Source organism: Hyperolius riggenbachi, chromosome 3 (genome assembly GCF_040937935.1).
Source record: "Hyperolius riggenbachi isolate aHypRig1 chromosome 3, aHypRig1.pri, whole genome shotgun sequence".
Lineage (NCBI taxonomy): Eukaryota > Metazoa > Chordata > Amphibia > Anura > Hyperoliidae > Hyperolius > Hyperolius riggenbachi.
The window spans coordinates 83,981,999-84,001,275 of NC_090648.1; the positions used below are offsets into that span (position 1 = coordinate 83,981,999).

At 44.0% G+C, this 19,277-nt stretch overlaps 1 protein-coding gene across 2 annotated transcripts in view; it reads right to left on the bottom strand.

Moving 5' to 3' along the window:
• Positions 1 to 15,309, bottom strand: part of UBL5 (ubiquitin like 5) — a 34,312-nt gene extending 19,003 nt beyond the window's left edge. Inside the window, exon 1 of one of the 2 annotated variants that reach the window (XM_068274448.1) lies at positions 15,203 to 15,309. In XM_068274448.1, the coding sequence (XP_068130549.1) occupies positions 15,203 to 15,224 (22 nt within the window). In that variant the 5' untranslated portion in view covers positions 15,225 to 15,309. Of the gene's footprint in view, positions 1 to 4; positions 111 to 15,202 lie in introns of those variants that run through there. The other variant, XM_068274449.1, reaches the window with a different exon arrangement.
• Positions 15,310 to 19,277: the final 3,968 nt, after the last annotated feature.

The window sequence follows — 19,277 nt, forward strand, 5'->3', positions numbered from 1 at the left end:
ATACCTGTTCCTAACTGCTGCAGCAGTCCCACTCAACCGTTACATCCGGCGGAAAAGCAGCTCTCTGTGCACGACAGGCTGCCTCTATCACCCCAGAAAAAAAATAAAGACGCTCTGGTTTCCTGGAGGACCCCTCTATGATCCACTCAGCTCTCAACTGACAAGCTGTCTTACCGTAAAATGACCACCAGATGGCGAGCGTCCGTTACAAGTCGCTCTGACTTTCCAAAGCTCACATACTGTAGAGCAGCGGCGTACATTTGAATACGGCGCTGGTAGACTTGGGCGCAGGATCCAGCTGTTAAATGGCTGGTCCTGCTTCTGCACAAGTCCAGGGCGTTTTAATTACTATTCCCCCTCCAGGCCGCCATGGATAGTGGGGGAATGAAATAATTCGGCTTCCAGCGATTGCTGGAGGCCGAATTATTGTGTTTTTTAAACAACTTCGGCTCCGTCTTCTGACGGAGCCGACCTTCCTCACTGAGCGCCGCTATAGACTGATTCCCATTACAGTCTATGGCGGCGCTGGCTGCGCCCAAAGCTAGCAGCGCTGAAAAGCACTGCTCCGAGAGCAGCGTGCCTGAAATCTAAAGGAACTCCAGTGAAAATAATGTAATAAAAAAAAGTGCTTTAGTTTTACAATAATTATGTATAAATGATTTAGTCAGTGTTTGCCCATTGTAAAATCTTTCCTCTCCCTGATTTACATTCTGACATTTATCGCATGGGGACATTTTTACTGCTGGCAGGTGATGTTACTGGAAGCAGGGCCGCCATCAGAAATTTCGGGGCCCCTCACACAACATCAAGCCTGGGCCCCCCTACAGACTGCTGTGCACGCCCAGTACAGTGCCCCAGTATAGCCAGTATAGTGCCCCAGTATAGCCAGTACAGTGCCCCAGTATAGCCAGTACAGTGCCCCAGTATAGCCAGTATAGTGCCCCAGTATAGCCAGTATAGTGCCCCAGTATAGCTAGTATAGTGCCCAGTATAGCTAGTATAGTGCCCAGTATAGCTAGTATAGTGCCCAGTTATAGCTAGTATAGTGCCCCAGTATAGCCAGTATAGTGCCCCAGTATAGTGCCCCAGTATAGCCAGTATAGTGCCCCAGTATAGCCAGTATAGTGCCCCAGTATAGTGCCCCAGTATAGCCAGTATAGAGCCCCAGTATAGTGCCCCAGTATAGCCAATATAGTGCCCCAGTATAGTTAGTATAGTGCCCCAGTATAGCTAGTATAGTGCCCCAGTATAGCTAATATAGTGCCCCAGTATAGCTAGTATAGTGCCAGTATAGTGCCTCAGTACAGCTAGTATAGTTGCCCCCAGTATTGTGCCCCAGTATAGCCAGTATAATGCCCCAGTATAGCCAGTATAGTGCCCCAGTATAGCTAGTATAGTGCCCCAGTATAGCCAGTATAGTGCCCCAGTATAGCCAGTATAGCTAGTATAGTTGCCCCCACTATTGTGCCCCAGTATAGCTAGTATAGTGCCCCAGTATAGCCAGTACAGTGCCCCAGTATAGCCAGTATAGTGCCCCAGTATAGTGCCCCAGTATAGCCAGTATAGTGCCCCAGTATAGCCAGTATAGTGCCCCAGTATAGCCAGTATAGAGCCCCAGTATAGTGCCCCAGTATAGCCAGTATAGTGCCCCAGTATAGTTAGTATAGTGCCCCAGTATAGCTAGTATAGTGCCCCAGTATAGCTAGTATAGTGCCCCAGTATAGCTAGTATAGTGCCAGTATAGTGCCCCAGTATAGCTAGTATAGTTGCCCCCAGTATTGTGCCCCAGTATAGCCAGTGTAGTGCCCCAGTATAGCCAGTATAGTGCCCCAGTATAGTTAGTATAGTGCCCCAGTATAGCTAGTATAGTGCCCCAGTATAGCAAGTATAGTGCCCAAGTATAGCTAGTATAGTTGCCCCCACTATTGTGCCCCAGTATAGCTAGTATAGTGCCCCAGTATAGCCAGTACAGTGCCCCAGTATAGCCAGTACAGTGCCCCAGTATAGCGCCCCAGTATAGCTAGTATAGTGCCCCAGTGTAGTTCCCCAGTATGGGTAGGTGGTGCCCCCCGCTCGTCCCCACCGCTGTGGTTACCTTCACAGCGGCCGCTCTCCCCTCTCCGGCGCCTGTACTTTCCAGCAGGATCTCTCGGCTGCTGTGTGTGATGATGCGGCAGGAAGCAGGGCAGCGGCTTCTTGTAACGGCGATGCGTATCGCCGTTACTATGGGAACCGAGCCATGCTTCCTGCCACATCATCACACACAGCAGCCGAGAGATGCTGCTGGAAAGTACAGGCGCCGGAGAGGGGAGAGCGGCCGCTGCTAAGGTATTAACAGCGACGGCCGCTGGGGGAGGGGGGGCCAGAAGAGACAGCAGGTTAATGCCTGGCAGGGGGGGGGGGGCGAGGCTGCGGGCCCTGAGCCCGGCCTGGGCCCGTGACGGAAGTCACAGTTGTACCCCCCTGATGGCGGGCCTGACTGGAAGTAGCTGCTGCTTGCTTTTATTGGCAGTTGGAAACAGCTGTAAACAGCCATTTCCCACAAATGCAACCAGGTTCACAGACAGGAAACTGCCAGGACCATGGTCCTCACAGTTTCCTGTGGGAGGGGTTTAACCACAATATCAGCCATACAGAGCCGACTTATGACCCGTTTATGAAAAGGAAAAGATTTCTCATGTAAAAGGAGGTATCAGCTACTGACTGGGATGAAGTTAAATTCTTGGTCACGGTTTCTCTTAAACCACTTGACGGGCGGCGACAAAGTGGCACCCCCAGGACCGCGTAACGCCGATCGGCAGTGGCTCTTTGGGGAACTAGCTGGCCAGAGATCGCGCGCTGGGATGCGCGCGCATCTGCCGGCAAAAGGCTCCGTTTGGAAGCGCCAGTGGGTCGTTAACCCCTGATCTGTCGCATAGTAAGCGTATAATACGCTTTGTAATGTATACAAAGCGTATTATACAAGCTGCCTCCTGCCCTGGTGGTCCCAGTGATCAAGGGGCCACCAGGGCAGGAGGCAGCTCATGTAGTCTGCACCCAAGCACACTGATCCTGCCCCCTGATCACCCACAGCACCCCTCAGACCCCCCCCCCCCCCCGATCACCCCCTCAGACCCTTGTTTGCACCCCCCTAATCACCCATCAATCACTCCCTGTCACTATCTGTCAGTCAACGCTATTTTTTCGATTAGGTCCTAAACTGCCCCCTGGGGGCTCCTGATCACCCCCCCCACACACACACACACCCTCAGATCCTCCCCAGACCCCCCCCCCTCCCTGTGTACTGTGTACATCTATCCTCCCCTGTAATCACCCACTGATCACCTGTCAATCACCCCTCAATCACTCCCTGTCACCACCTGTCACTGCCACCCATTAGATCAGACCCTAATCTGCCCCTTGCGGGCACCCAATTACCCGCCCACACCCTCAGATTGCCCGCAGACCCGCCCTCAGATCACCTCCCCAGTGCATTATTTACATCTGTTCTCCCCTCTAATCACCCACTGATCACCCATCAATCGGTGCTAGTAAAAAAGGGCGCACAGGGATAGTGGACAAAAAGGGCGCCACCATAGACTGCAATGCAAAATATCGGCTATTCGGCGCCCGACAGGAAAAAAAGGGCACCCTAGAAATAGCGGTTACAGGGATCGTGTTAAAAAAAAATTTCGTTTACAGAATAAGGTTTATAACAAATATCGTTTACAAGTTCGTTTTGAGTTTGTGTTATACATATTTTTTCGTTTTTAAATTTCGCTTACATCAGTTTTTACTTATTATTTAGTTTAAAAATTTCGCTTACAAAAGTATAACAACTAAATTTTCGTTTACACTTCTTTGATAATTTAAAAATTTGTTTTCATATGTATAATGCGTAAATACCGTTTTCAACCTTATTGTATTAGAAATACATCGCTTTTGGTATTAACCACTTCACCACTGAGGGGTTTTACCCCCTGACCACCAGAGCAATTTTCACCTTTCAGCGCTCCTTCCATTCATTCGTCTATAACTTTATCATTACTTATCGCAATGAAATGAACTATATCTTGTTTTTTCCGCCACCAATTAGGCTTTCTTTAGGTGGGACATTATGCCAAGAATTATTTTTTTCTAAATGTGTTTTAATGGGAAAATAGGAAAAATGTGGGGAAAAAAAAATTATTTTTCAGTTTTCGGCCATTATAGTTTTTAAATAATGCATGCTACTGTAATTAAAACCCATGAAATTTATGTGCCCTTTTGTCCCGGTTATAAAACCGTTTAAATTATGTCCCTATCACAATGTTTGGCGCCAATATTTCATTTGGAAATAAAGGTGCATTTTTTTCAGTTTTGCGTCCATCCCTAATTACAAGCCCATAGTTTATAAAGTAACAGTGTTATACCCTCTTGACTTAAATATTTAAAAAGTTCAGTCCCTAAGGTAACTAATTATGTATTTTTTTTAATTGTAAATTTTTGAATTTTTTTTTAATTACAAAAAAAAAAAAAATGGGGAGTGTGGGAGGTAATGAGTTAATTTTGTGTGTAAAAGTCATTTATTTGTATGTGAAAAATGTGTAGGGTGTAGTTTACTATTTGGCCACAAGATGGCCACAGTAACTTTTTGCTTTATTGCGACCTCCAAGCCTCCTTCCGGAAGCTTGGAGGAAGAATAAGGAGGCTGGACACGTGAGTTTCTTCTCACAATGATCGCGCTGCCCATAGGAGAGCAGCGGGTCATTGTGGGGCTTAGATCAACGAACGGGAATGGATTTTCCCGTTCATTGATCTCCGGGCGAGCGGGCGGCGGCGGTTTTACTAGCGGCGGGCGGCGTGTTTACGAGCGGGAGCGCGGACAGCGTCGGGAACGCGGAAAGTACGTGTTTCTCCGTCCCTGGTTTTTAAAGGATGGAAAAAGGGGCGGAGAAATACGTACGCGCGGGGGTAAAGTGGTTAACTTTGTTTTTACACTTATAATGTGTTGATTATAGTTACTAAAATATCGCTTTTAATATTACTGTTATTTTAAGGTTGTTTTTACACTTATAATGCGTTGATTATAGTTACTAAAATATCGCTTTTAATGTTACTGTTATTTTAAGATTTCTAATGCTTGTAAGGATATCTATTGTATTGTATATATTTATATATACTTTTCTCTATTTATAATAATGTATACGTGATTTTAAGGCTATTTTAAGGCTATTTATTCTATTACAAATATATAGATTATTTTATTAATGTTTTTTGTAGAGAAGTATTTTAAGGATTAAATATATTATTGTTTATATGTGTTTAGGGTGTTTGTGCGATGGAGATGGTTAGGTTTAGGCATTACCAAGGGGGTCTAGGGGTTAGGGATAGGTACAGGGAGGGTTAGGTATAGTTACAGTATAATATATGCAATCAGGGGGTGGTTAGGGTTAGGCACCACCAGGAGGGTGGTTAGGGTTAGGCACCACCAGGGGGGTCTTAGGGTTAGGCACCACCAGGGGGGGTCTTAGGGTTAGGTTATTCTTTTCAGAATTCGTTTGTTGTTATAGACGGTATTTTGCCATTTCATTTCCGTTTATTTAACCTATTTAGCACTTAATTTTCATTTACAACCCCTTAAAAGAAAAATATGGTTTTGCGTTAAAACTTAAAATTTCGGCTATACCCCGCGCCCTTTTTTCCAGGCGCCCTTTTTTTGATACACGCCACTGATCACCCATCAATCACCCATCAATCACCCCCTATCGCTGCTACCCATCATACCCATCAGATCAGACCCTCATCTGCCCCTTGCGGGCACCCAATCACCCGCCCACAAGCTCAGATCGCCCTCAGACCCGCCCCCTGATCACCTCGCCAGTGAATTGCTTGCATCTATTATCTGCTTTAATCACACCCTGATCACCTATCAATCACCCCGTCACCCCCTGTCACCACCTGTCACTGCTACCCATCAGATCAGACCCTAATCTGCCCCTTGCGGGCACCCAAACACCCGCCCACACCCTCAGATTGCCCTCAGACCCCCTTTATCACCTCCCCAGTGCATTATTTACATCTATTCTCCCCTCTAATCACCCACTGATCACCCATTAATCACCCCCTGTCACCACCTGTCACTGCTTCCCATCAGATCAGACCCTCATCTGCCCCTTGCGGGCACCCAATCACTCGCCCACACCCTAAGATCGCCCTCAGACCCCCCCCCCCCCCCCCTGATCACCTCCCCAGTGCATTGCTTGCATCTGTTCCCCCCTCTAATCACACCCTGAGACGCCCATCAATCACCTCCTGTCACCACCTGTCACCCCCTAGCACACCTACCCATCAGATCAGGCCCTAATTTGCCCCGTGTGGGCTCCTGATCACTCGGCCAAACCCTCAGATCCCCCTCAGACCCCCTTCCGATCACCTCCCCAGTGCATTGATTGCATCTATTCTCCCCTCTAATCACCCCCTGAGACGCCCATCAATCACCTCCTGTCACCACCTGTCACCCCCTAGCACACCTACCCATCAGATCAGGCCCTAATTTGCCCCGTGTGGGCTCCTGATCACTCGGCCAAACCAGGGGCGTAGCAATAGGGGTTGCAGAGGTAGCGACCGCATCGGGGCCCTTGAGCCAGTGGGGCCCTGAAGGGCCCTCCCTCAACTGCATTATTAGCTCTCTATTGGTCCTGTGCTCATAATAATCACTTCTATAGATACTTTGAATAGTGTTAATCATTAACAAACTGCTACCCATCCCCTTCTTGCACCTCTGACACTGTAGTTGCCATTGGTAGATTTTGGTGCGCCGTATCAATTAGTTATGTATAGAGTGCTTGGGGGGCCCCATGTAAAACTTGCATCGGGGCCCACAGCTTCTTAGCTACGCCACTGGCCAAACCCTCAGATCCCCCTCAGACCCCCTTCCGATCACCTTCCCAGTGCATTGATTGCATCTATTCTCCCCTTTAATCACCCCCTGAGATACCCATCAATCACCTCCTGTCACCACCTGTCACCCCCTAGCACTCCTATCCATCAGATCAGGCCCTAATATGCCCCCTGCAGGCTTCTGATCACCCAGCCAAACCCTCACCCGCCCCACCGCAGTGACAGAATTTTTTTTTCTGATCACTGCTGGTCTCTACGACCTAATTGTGGCTGAGACCAAACGTTATACCACACAGTATGCAACCGCCAATTCAAGAAGCTACCATGCCCAGCCTTTTCGGTGGAAACCACTCCAAGTTTCGGAACGTAACATTTTTTGGGGCCTTCTCCTTAACATGGGTCTAGTCAAAAAGAATGTATTGCGGTCTTATTGGTCTACGCACCCAATACATCACATGGCCATGTTCTCTGCTGCCATGTCCAGGTCACGATTTGAGAACATCCTGCGCTTCCTGCACTTCAGTACAAATACAACCTGTCATCTAAAAGGCCACCCTGCTTATGACCGGTTCCACAAAATTCGGCTCCTCATAGACCACCTGTCATCAAATTTTGCAGATGCTTATACCCCTGAACAGTCATTTTGAGGCATTTAGCTTCCAGACTACTCGTCACGGTTTTGGGCCACTAAAATTTGGTATCATTTGGTATCGCCGTACTCAGGAGAAATTGTATAATGTGTTTTGGGGTGTATTTTTACACATACCCATGCTGGGTGGGAGAAATCTCTCTGTAAATGACAATTTTTTGATTTTTTTTTACATACAGTTGTCCATTTACAGAGATATTGCTCCCACCCATCATGGGTATGTGTAAAAATACACCCCAAAACACAGTATACTATTTCTCCTGAGTGCGGCGATACCACGTGTGACACTTTTTTTGCAGCCTAGGTGCGCTAAGGGGCCCAAAGTCCTATGAGCACCTTTAGACTTTACACGGGTGCTTCCAATTTAGCACCCGCCCCCCCGAAATGCCAGAACAGTAAACACACCCCACAAATGACCCCATTTTGAAAAGTAGACATCCCAAAGTATTCAGAGAGGGGCATGGTGAGTCCGTGGCAGATTTCATTTTTTTTGTCACAAGTTAAAAGAAATGGAAACTTTTTTTTATTTATTTTTTTGTCACAAAGTGTCATTTTCCGCTAACTTGTGACAAAAAATAAAATCTTCTATGAACTCACCATGCCTCTTAGTGAATACTTTGGGGTGTCTTCTTTCCAAAATGGGGTAATTTGGGAGGTATTTATACTATCCTGGAATTCTAGCACCTCATGAAACCTGACAGGTGCTCAGAAAAGTCAGAGATGCTTCAAAATGGGAAAATTCACCCTTTGCACCATAGTTTGTAAACGCTATAACTTTTACCCAAACCAATAAATATACATTTATTGGATTTTTTTTTTATCAAAGACATGTAGCACAATAAATTTGGACAAAAATGTATATAGAAATTTTACTTTATTTGAAAAATGTCAGCACAGAGAGTTTAAAAAAAAACATTTTTTTTTTACAAAATTCATGTCTTTTTTGATGAATATAATAAAAACTAAAAATCACAGCAGCAATTAAATAGCACCAAAAGAAAGCTGTATTAGTGACAAGAAAAGGAGGTAAAAATAATTTAGGTGGTAGGTTGTATGACCGAGCAATAAACCGTTAAAGCTGCAGTGGTCTGAATGAAAAAAAAGTGTCCAGTGAAAATAGTGCAATAAAAAAAGTGCTTCATATTTACAATAATTATGTATAAATGATTTAGTCAGTGTTTGCTCATTGTAAAATCTTTCCTCTCCCCGATTTACATTCTGACATGTATTACATGGTGACATTTTTACTGTGGGCAGGTTATGTAGCTGCTGCTAGCTGTTTTGGCCGTTGGAGACAGCTGTAAACAGCTATTTCCTGTCTGTGAACCTTGTTACAAAAGTACCGCAGTCCTCAGAGCTTCTTGTGGGAGGGGTTTCACCACAATATCAGTCATACAGCGCCCCCTGATGGTCTGTTTGTGAAAAGCAATAGATTTCTCATGTAAAAGGGGGTATCAGCTACTGATTGGGATAAAGTTAAATTCTTGGTTGGAGTTTCTCTTTATGGAGTTTTATGACTGCAGTCCTTAAAGAGAGTCTGAAGCGAGAATAAATCTCGCTTCAGACCTCATAGATAGCAGGGGCATGTGTGCCCCTGCTAAAACGCCGCTATCCTGCGGCTTAACGGGGGTCCCTTCACCCCCTCGGTGCAGCGGGGGAGCGCTTCCTGGTGTCTGTCAGCGCGTATCTCTGCCTCTCCCCCGCCCCTCCCAGTCTTCCTTCACTGAGAGGGGCGGGGGAGAGGCGGCGATGCACGTCTGATAGACGCGACTGGAGGCAGGGCTGCAGCCGTTAGCCCTGCCTCCAGGAAGACATAAATCACGACCAACTCTACGACTAACTATTGCGGGGGTGGGTTTGGGGGTGAAGGGACCCCCCTTTAGCGGCGCGATGGCAGCGGTTTAGCAGGGGCACACATGCCCCTGCTAACTATGAGCTCTGAAGCGAGATTTATTCTCGCTTCAGAGTCTCTTTAAGTGGTTAAAGGGAACCTGAAGCGGGAAAAATTATTGAAAATAAACACATGACGTAGCTGCAAATGAATATTACAAACATACCTCACTGTCAGTTCCTCTCAGAAGCTCACCATTTTCTTCTTACAGTGTTCCCTTCCAGTTCTGACAATATTTTGTCAGAACTGAAATGTACCAGTTGCTGTCAGTTATATATTAGCAGCTGTCAGTTACAACTGAATGTGCAAGGTAATGTCCATGTTTCTCTGAGAGGAACTGTCTTAAAAATCTTAAAATTTAAAACACATACAAATAGGAAGTACATTTCTTCCAGAGTAACATGAGCCATAAATTACTTTTCTCCTATGTTGCTGTCACTTACAGTTAGTAGTAGAAATTGACATTACCGACAGATTTTGGACTAGCCCATCTTCTCATAAGGGGGTTCTCAGGGATTTCGTTAGTTTTAAAAGCACTCAGTGAATGGCAGTTGCTCCATCCAACTGCCAAAATAGTGTGTAGCGAGCATCGAGGCTGGCCAGCATCTTTGTATTAATCATTTTTAGGGAATGTCTTTATAAATAATAAAGACCATGCTGAGAATTCCCCCATGAAGAGATTGACTAGCCCAAAACCTGTAGGTAATGTCAGATTTCTACTACCTACTGTGACAGCAACATGGGAGAAAAGTAAATTATGGCTTTTTTACTCTGGGAGAAATATACTTATTTGTATGTGTTTTAAATTTTTTTTTGTTTGTGACAGTTCCTCTTATGGCTCAAGTGGGCGATTACAGTTTAACAGTGTGCTGACCTGGAAGCTGTTATGGGGTAATGGCCATTTTTAAAATGGAGGTAAGTATGACCTGTGTATGGTTATTTTTATTTTCAGTTCAGGTTCTCTTTAAGGAACATGCACTGCCCCAGGGGTGTAGCAAAAGCCATAGCAGCCATATCAGCTGCTATGGGGCAATGGAGCAGAGGGGGCCCAATGGTAATTGATGATGTATTCACTACTAACTTTCTTGTTTTCATTTACCCTTTGTCTCAGTGTCCATGGACTATATGCAGTGTAGATGGCATAAGAATGTTGATTACCCAATTAACTTAAATCCATAGGGTAGGGGCGCCGCTCAAGAGTGCCTACATCTGATGGCCCCACAAAAGATTCACTATAGGGCCCCATAATCTCTATCTTCGCCACTGCACCCCCCCCCCTAAAGACCAGGCCATTTCTGTACAATTCACCACTGCACAGTTTTAACGGTTTATTGCTTGGTCAGTTTTTGTTTTTATTATATACATCAAAAAAGACAGTAATTTTGTCAAAAAAACTCTATTTTTAACTTTCTGTGGTCAAATTTTTCAAATAAAGTAAAATTTCTATACACGTTTGTCCAAATTTATTGTGCTACATGTCTTTGATAAAAAAAAATCCTATAAGTGTGTACTTGGGTAAAATTTATAGCGTCTACAAACTACAGTACACAAAAGTGAATTTGCGCAGTTTGAAGCAGCTCTGACTTTTCTGAGCACCTGTCATGTTTCTTGAGGTGCTAGAATGCCAGGATTAGTATAAATACTCAACAAATTACCCCATTTTGGAAAGAAGACACACCAAGGTATTTGCTGAGGAGTATGGCGAGTTCATAAAAGATTTTATTTTTTTGTCACAAGTTAGCGGAAAATGACACTTTGTGACAAAAAAAAAAAAGTTTCCATTTCTGCTAACTTGTGACAAAAAAATAAATAAATAAATCTGCCACGGACTTACAATGCACTTCAGTGAATACCTTGGGGTGTCTACTTTCCAAAATTGGGTCACTTGTGGGGTACTTGTACGGCCCTAGCATTTTGGGGAGTGTGTAAACGTTTTTCAAATCAATTTGTCTGATGAAATTCTGTTCACTTCTATGAAAAAAAAGCAGCAAAACCATTGAAATTCAGATCGAACATGTTGGTATTAGAATTGTATGGTGTGTAGCTAGCATTAGAATGCATTGAAAGAGGCTCTCTGCTGGAGGCGGGAGCAATTGTAGTGTTTGACATAGAAGCTATTTTACACAGATACTGTATGCCCATGACAAACTGGAACAATATAAGTGTGCTGAGGAGTTGTGACATGACACATTGTTTGGTCTGTCTATCATTATCCAGTAACTACTCATGCTGTCACACAACTCTACACTTTATTATATTGTTAAGTTATAACTGAGAGCAACTGGTTAAGTGTAAACGGGGCCTAAGGTCTCGTTCACATCTGTTGCGCTGAGAAACGTGTAAAAGCCCCTGTTAAAAAATGCATGCGTTTGTGCGCGATTTAGTGCATTGCACTGCGCTTTTTTTAAGTCCGTTTTTCTTATTATAGCAATAGCAGTTGTCAATAAAGCTTCGTTTTCATATGTATATGTATTTTTTCCCAATTTGGGGTAAAAAATGCATTCGCTTCTACGCGCTTGTATGCGCTAAAAAAAGCACACCCATTCACTTGCATTGATGTGCGCTTTACAGCTCAACGCACAGAAATGCATGCAACCCCACTTTTTTGTAATGCAGCTCAGCGCAGCGCATAGATGTGAACCAGGCATATTTAATTACATTGAAAAATCAATACCTTGCAGAATGCACAGGGCAATGCACTGTGAAAAGCGTACAGAAACGTCCCTGATGTGAACGAGGCCTAAGGGCTGGTGCACACCGGGTTTTTTGGCATTTTTGCAGCCGCTTGCGGCTGCGGATACGCTATCTCAATGGGGTGGTTTACACCAGAGCGGGAGGCGTTTTGCTGAAACGCATACTCCCGGGGTAAGGCATTTTTGGGATTGCGAAGGTGTTTCTGCCTCCAATGTTAAGTATAGGAAAAACGCAAACCGCTCTGAAAAACGGCAGTTCAGAGCGGTTTGCAGGCGTTTTTGTTACAGAAGCTGTTCAGTAACAGCTTTACTGTAACAATATATGAAATCTACTACACAAAAAACGCTTCCCAAAACCGCAAAATGCTTGGTGAAACGCTACAGAAAAATAAGAAAAAGCGTTTCAAAATCTGCTAGCATTCTGCGGATCTGCTAGCGGGTTTTGGTGTGCACCAGGCCTCTGAGGATTCAGCGTGCATAGGGTTGCCACCTTTTGACTGAGAAAGTAATGTCTTTGGGGTGTGGCCTGGAGGGTTTTGCCTAAAAATGGGAGGGGTTTGTTACAGCCCTTTTTCAAAAATAGCACAAGAAAAATTACAAAAATAAACAAAAATGTTAAATAGTTAAAAGGACACCGGTAAGGGAAAAAAATTGCCCCGGTTGGTACTTATCTCGGGAAGGGAAAGCCTCTGAATCCTAATTCTGCTTCCTCCGTCCTCCCCAGCCAGCCTGATACTGTGCTGGGAACCAGGTGCCGCTGCATGCAGTAGCAGCTTTCCACTTCGACTCTGGCAAAAATAGCCAGGCCCGATCAGGTCTGCTCTACTGTAGATCTGACCCAATCAGGCTTGCCTATTTCTGCCTGAACCTGAGCGGGAAGCAACTAGTGCGCATGCGCACATGCCAACAAGGAGATCTTGGAGGCTGCCAGCGCTGGATCCCCTCTACTGCGGAGGATGGGGGAAGCCTCCATAACATCCAGAGGCTTTTCCCTCCCGAAGTAAGTTCCCTCTAGGGGCACTTTTTTCCTACAGGTACACTTTAACCATTTATGCCGCCTGGACATGATTGTCACATCCAGACGGCTGCTGCTGTGCTGCGGCGCGCTCCCGTGCATAGTTCCCATAGTGAATCGTTCCCATTCATTGATCTAAGTCCACGGTAGAAAGACCGACAGCTTCTTTTCAGAGGCCGCGGTCATTATGAGAGAAAAACAAGTTTCCCGTCCTTATACTTCCTGGAAGCGAGAGCTCGCTTCTAGGACTAAAAATTAAAAAAAATAAATCACTGTGGCCATCTTGTGGCCAAATAGTAAAACTACATCTACATACATTTTTTTAAATAAAATAAACACACGTTACTACATTTAAAATTAACTGTTTACTTCCCACACCAAAAATTACCCAAATAAATTTTTTAATGAAAAAAAAAATTACAATGAAAAAAACCCCCAAAAAACAAATAGTTACCTAAGGGTCTGAACTTTTTAATATGCATGTAAAGAGGGTATATTACGAGCATTTTTTAAAAATTATAAGCTTGTAAATAGTGATCAATGCAAAACTGAAAAAAATGCACCTTTATTTCCAAATAAAATATTTGCCCCATACATTGTGATAGGGACATCATTTAAATGGTGTAATAACCGGGACAAATGGGCAAATAAAATACATAGGTTTTAATCATGTACTGTAGAAAGTGGATTCCGCACACTGTTGGTAGAATCAAACTTACTTATTAAATCATGTACATGACAGGCTAAAATGCATCACCACATGCTGACATGTTTCGGACGTTACACGCCCTTAATCATAGCATCACCTGCTATGATTAAGGGCTTATAACGTCCGAAACATGTCAGCATGTGGTGATGGATTTTAGCCTGTCATGTACGTGATTTAATAAAGTAAGTTTGATTCTACCAACATCGTGCGGAATCCACTTTCTACATTGCTGGACTTGGGGTCTGAACAGCCTGCTTTTCCTGCACTGTTGGTGGACGGAGTTTATGAGCGGAGTTCCACCTACACAACAAACAGGTTTTAATCATGGTAGCATGTATTATTTTAACGCTATAATGGACGAAAAATGAGAAATAGTGAATTTAGTAAATAGTAAAATGCATTTAGAAAAAAATAATTTTTAGCAAAATGTACCACCCAAAGAAAGCCTAATTGGTGGCGGAAAAAACAAGGTAGAGATCAATTCATTGTGATTAGTAGTGATAAAGTTATTGGCGAATGAATGGGAGGTGAAAATTGCTCTGATGTATAAGGTGAAAAATACCCGCGGGCTGAAATGGTTAATTATGTGCTAGCTCTGCTGAAGACATGCCTCTGCCTTCTCAGCTGAGCTCTTCCGTTCCAAATCCGAATCCAGAAAGTTTTATTGGCAGGACTGATTACATTTAGCATTGCCAATGCAAAACAAAACATTAATATGGGGGGGGGAATTGTGGGATTAAGGGAGGATATAGATATACAGTCCATAGAAGTGTGGAGAATGAGAGGGATGGTATGGGGGGCTGAGTTTCTCCACACAGACTGTGACTGTCAGACAGACCAGGAGGACAATTCACAGGACTAAGGGCCCTTTCACATGGGCAGTTGAGCTGTGTGCTCACCAAGCAGTTACCGAGCAGCAGCGAGCATTTACAAGGCAACAGCAAGCAGTTGTGAGAGTTCGACAGGCTTTTCACTGCCTATCAACTGCTCATGTGAAAGGACCCTAACCCTGCTCAGGGAAGGCCAGCTCAGACTCTCCGTCTGCTCGGCTCCTCCTTCTTTTCCAGAATCCTCACTGGTGATTGGCTGGCAGTGCCTGGCCAGCCAATACAAGAAGAGAGGAGGGAGATCTGTCTCCAGGTTACTCAGATAGAGTCCTGAGGCTAATTTTCCGTGAGATGACACGCCGGAGAGAGTTTTATACCGGCGCCGTCTTTTTAGTAGATTTACCGGTCGAGCCAGTCAGATGGGTGGCACCCCTAAGTGTGCATGAAAAGTAATGTGTAATGAAGAGGAGGATGAAAACATGTGCAGTCTTGGCTATGTCACTGCTGCAAAAACGTACACGCAGAGAGGATTCCAGTAAGCTGGGAAAATCACTCACCATCTCTAGCAGTTTTTGCCATTCTGTCCTCAGAAATAAACACGCTCTGCAGAGTCGGACAACGATGATGAATCAGAATCCACTTCCTGCTATATAGCTTGGTGGGAGTTTCTGAGGGCTGGGAAGAGGGAGTGCTAATGCATGGTAAATAAGAAAGAGGTGGGCAAACAGTAAGGGAGGAAATGACATCAGAATTGGCTTCAGACACAGTCATCTTAAAATGGAACCTCTCAGGAATAGAAATCACTTTATTTGCTATATATGTATAGCTGCAAAACAAAACATGGACAGTGCAATGCATATGTTATGTAAGCACTGCAAGTATTTATCTACTTACAATAGGATGTGAAAGTTTGACCAACCTTGTTAATTGTCATGATCTTCCAGTATAAATTGTTGGTTGTTACGATAAAAAATGTCAGTTAAATACTGTATATCATATAGGAGACATGCAGTGATATTTAAGAAGTGAAATGAAGTTTATTGGATTTACAGAAAGTGTGCAATAGTTGTTTAAATAAAATTAGGCAGGTGCATAAATTGGGCACTGTTGTCCTTTTATTGATTCCAAAACTTTTAGAACTAATTTTTAGAACTCAAATTGGCTTGGTAAGCTCAGTGACCTCTGAGCTACATACACAGGTGAATCCAATTATGAGAAAGAGTATTTAAGGTGGTCAATTGTAAGTTTCCCTCCTCTTTTAATTTTCTCTGAAGAGTAGCAGCATGGGAATTTCAAAACAACTCTCAAATGACCTGAAGACAAGATTGTTCACCATCATGGCTTAGGGGAAGGATACAGAAAGCTGTCTCAGATATTTCAGCTGTTTGTTTCCACAGTTAGGAACATATTGAGGAAATGGAAGTCCACAGGCTCAGTTCCACAGTTAGGAACATATTGAGGAAATGGAAATTCAATAAATAATAATAATAATAATAGTTCACGCTCTTTTATTGAGCCATGCATTCCCACAATGGTAAAGACCGACAATTGTTTCGGGGGGGGACCCTGTGCGGCCCCCGAAACAATTGTCGGTCTTTACCATTGTGGGAACGCATGGCTCAATAAAAGAGCGTGAACTATTGATACATCGGTGTGCTGATACAATTGTCTACTGTCTTGCTGGAGATACAGCCTATATCTCAGTGTCAAGCACCCGACCGATTTCTTGATAGTGTGCCCTTCATGATCCTTTAAATACTTCAGTTCAAGTTAAGGCTCAAAGTGGCAGACCAAGAAAAATCTCGGATAGACAAAAGCGGCGAATGGTGAGAACAGTCAGAGTCAACCTACAGACCAGCACCAAAGACCTACAACATAATCTTGCTACAATATAAAATATATCAGCACAACCATAATAAACACAAATCAATAATTAATTGATCAGCAGACAAAGTCCAACACTTCAGTGTAGCGTCTTCATCAAATGTCTATATAAACCTTCAGCGCTAATCAATACATCCACCACCACAAGCACCTTAAGATTAAATGCGCTTACCAAATTGTAACAGACCTTAATTACAGGGTCTGCAACATGGCATCATAAGGTCAGTGGTCAGTATCTTCCCCAGCTGGCCTCCTCTCCACACATGCGAAAATCAGCAATGATTCACAGGCTCTCACAAGGCCCCTGAGGAAACTATAGCAGTGAAACTGGTCGGGCGAGGCGGATGTGTGGCTGGACGGCGTCCTGTGATATTTATACGCAGTATACTGCATTGGGTCCCTGTCACAAGGACCCTGATGTGAGTGATTTTTATTGATTTGTTTTTAACTTTTTTTACATGAAATACAAGAATGATACGCTCAGATGAGTATACTATTGTCTTTCATTATTATTATTATTATTATTGATTTATAAAGCGCCAACATATTCCGTGGCGCTGTACAAAGTAAGAAACAAACATAGGGTACACAATACAGACAATGGTGTACACTAATATACAAGATACATAATTAGTGACAAAATACAAAAAATGATACAGCATACAGCATAGAGCATACAGAATACAGAATACAAAATACAGAATTGGTAATGACAGTGATAAAAGTAACATGATGAATAAAATGTATAATGATTTCCAAGACACAAAAGGGGGAGAGAGCCCTGCCCTTGCGAGCTTACAATCTAAAGGGAATGGGGGGAAACAAGAGGAGGGGTAGTATACGATAAAATATATAAAGGCAGTGTGTTTTAGGATACCTAGTAGGAGTGCAATTTGGTCTTAGGATAAAGGGAAGTGGCCTAGGGTAGCGCATATGCTTGTCGGAACAAATGAGTTTTTAGAGAGCGTTTAAAATTAACAAAGGTTGGCGAGTGACGGATGTGTTGTGGGAGGGGATTCCAGAGAAGGGGTGAAGCGCGTGCAAAATCTTGTAAGCGGGAATGTGAAGAGGTGATTCTAGAGGAGGACAACAGAAGATTGTGTGCAGATCTGAGATTGCGATTGGGTTTGTATCTGGAAATGAGTGATGATATGTACTGGGGAGAGAGATTGTGGAGAGCTTTGTAGGTTAGGGTTAGGAGTTTGAACTGGATCCTCTGGTTAATTGGCAGCCAGTGAAGAGCTTGACAGAGAGGGTCAGCCGAGGAAGATCGAGAAGAAAGATGAATGAGACGAGCAGCTGAGTTCAGTACCGACTGGAGCGGGGCCAGTTTGTTAGAAGGTAGTCCACAAAGTAGTACGTTGCAGTAGTCCTGGCGAGAAATTATAAGAGCATGTATTAACATTTTGGTTGTGTCTTGAGTGAGAAAGGGACGGATGTGATATATATTTTTGAGTTGGAGATGGCAGGAGCTGGTTATGGAGTTAAGATGAGGAATAAAAGAGAGAGAAGAGTCGAATATGAGTTGATTAAGTCACCAAGACCGTGCATGTAGATGGATGGAAAAGAGGAGGGGACCAAGGACAGAGCCTTGAGGAACCCCGACAGACAAAGCATGAGGAGAAGAGATCTGATCTGAGCAGGAGACTGTGAAGGACCTTCCAGAGAGGTAGGAAGATAACCATGTGAGAGCAACGTCCTTTATTCCTACATTTGAAAGTATTTGTAAGAGTAAGGTGTGGTCAACCGTATCAAATGCTGATGACAGGTCAAGAAGGATGAGTATGGAAAATTGACCTTTGGATGCACACTTTGGGGAATCATAGCTTGTGAGAGCCTGTGAATCGTTGGTGATTTTCGCATGTGTGGAGAGGAGGCCAGCTGGGGAAGATACTGACCGCTGACCTTATGATGCCATGTTGCAGACCCTGTAATTAAGGTCTGTTACAATTTGGTAAGCGCATTTAATCTTATGGTGCTTGTGGTGGTGGGATGTATTGATTAACGCTAAAGGTTTATATAAACATCATCTTGCTGCAGATGGAGTCACTGTGCATCCTTCAACTATTCGGCGCACTTTACATAAGGAGATGCTGTATGTGAGAGTGATGCAGAGGAAGCCTTTTCTCTGCCCACAGCACAAACAGTGCCACTTGAGGTATGCTAAAGCACATTTGGACAAGCCAGCTTCCTGATGAAACTAAAATTGAGTCATTTGGGCATAATAAGGGGCGATATGCATGGAGGAAAAAGAACACAGCGTTCCAAGAAAAACACCTGCAACCTACAGTTAAATATGGTGATCATGCTGTAGGGCTGTCACTGTGTGGCCAGTGCAAGGACTAGGAATCTTGTCAAAGTTGAGGGATGCATGGATTCCACTCAGAATCAGCAGATTCTAGAGACCAATGTCCAGGAATCAGTGACAAATCTGAAGCTGTGCCGGGGTTGGATCTTTCAACAAGACAACGACCCTTAACACTGCTCAAAATCCACTAAAGCATTCATGCAGAGGAACAAGTACAATGTTCTGAAATGGCCACCTCAGTCCCCAGACCTGAATATAATTGAAAATCTGTGGTGTGAGTTAAAGAGCGCTATCCATGCTCAGAGGCCATCAAACCTGAATTAACTAGAGATGTTTTGTAAAGAGGAATGGTCCAAAATACCTTCAACCAGAATCCAGACCCTCATTGCAATCTACAGGAAGCATTTAGAGGCTGTAATTTCTGCAAAAGGAGGATTTAC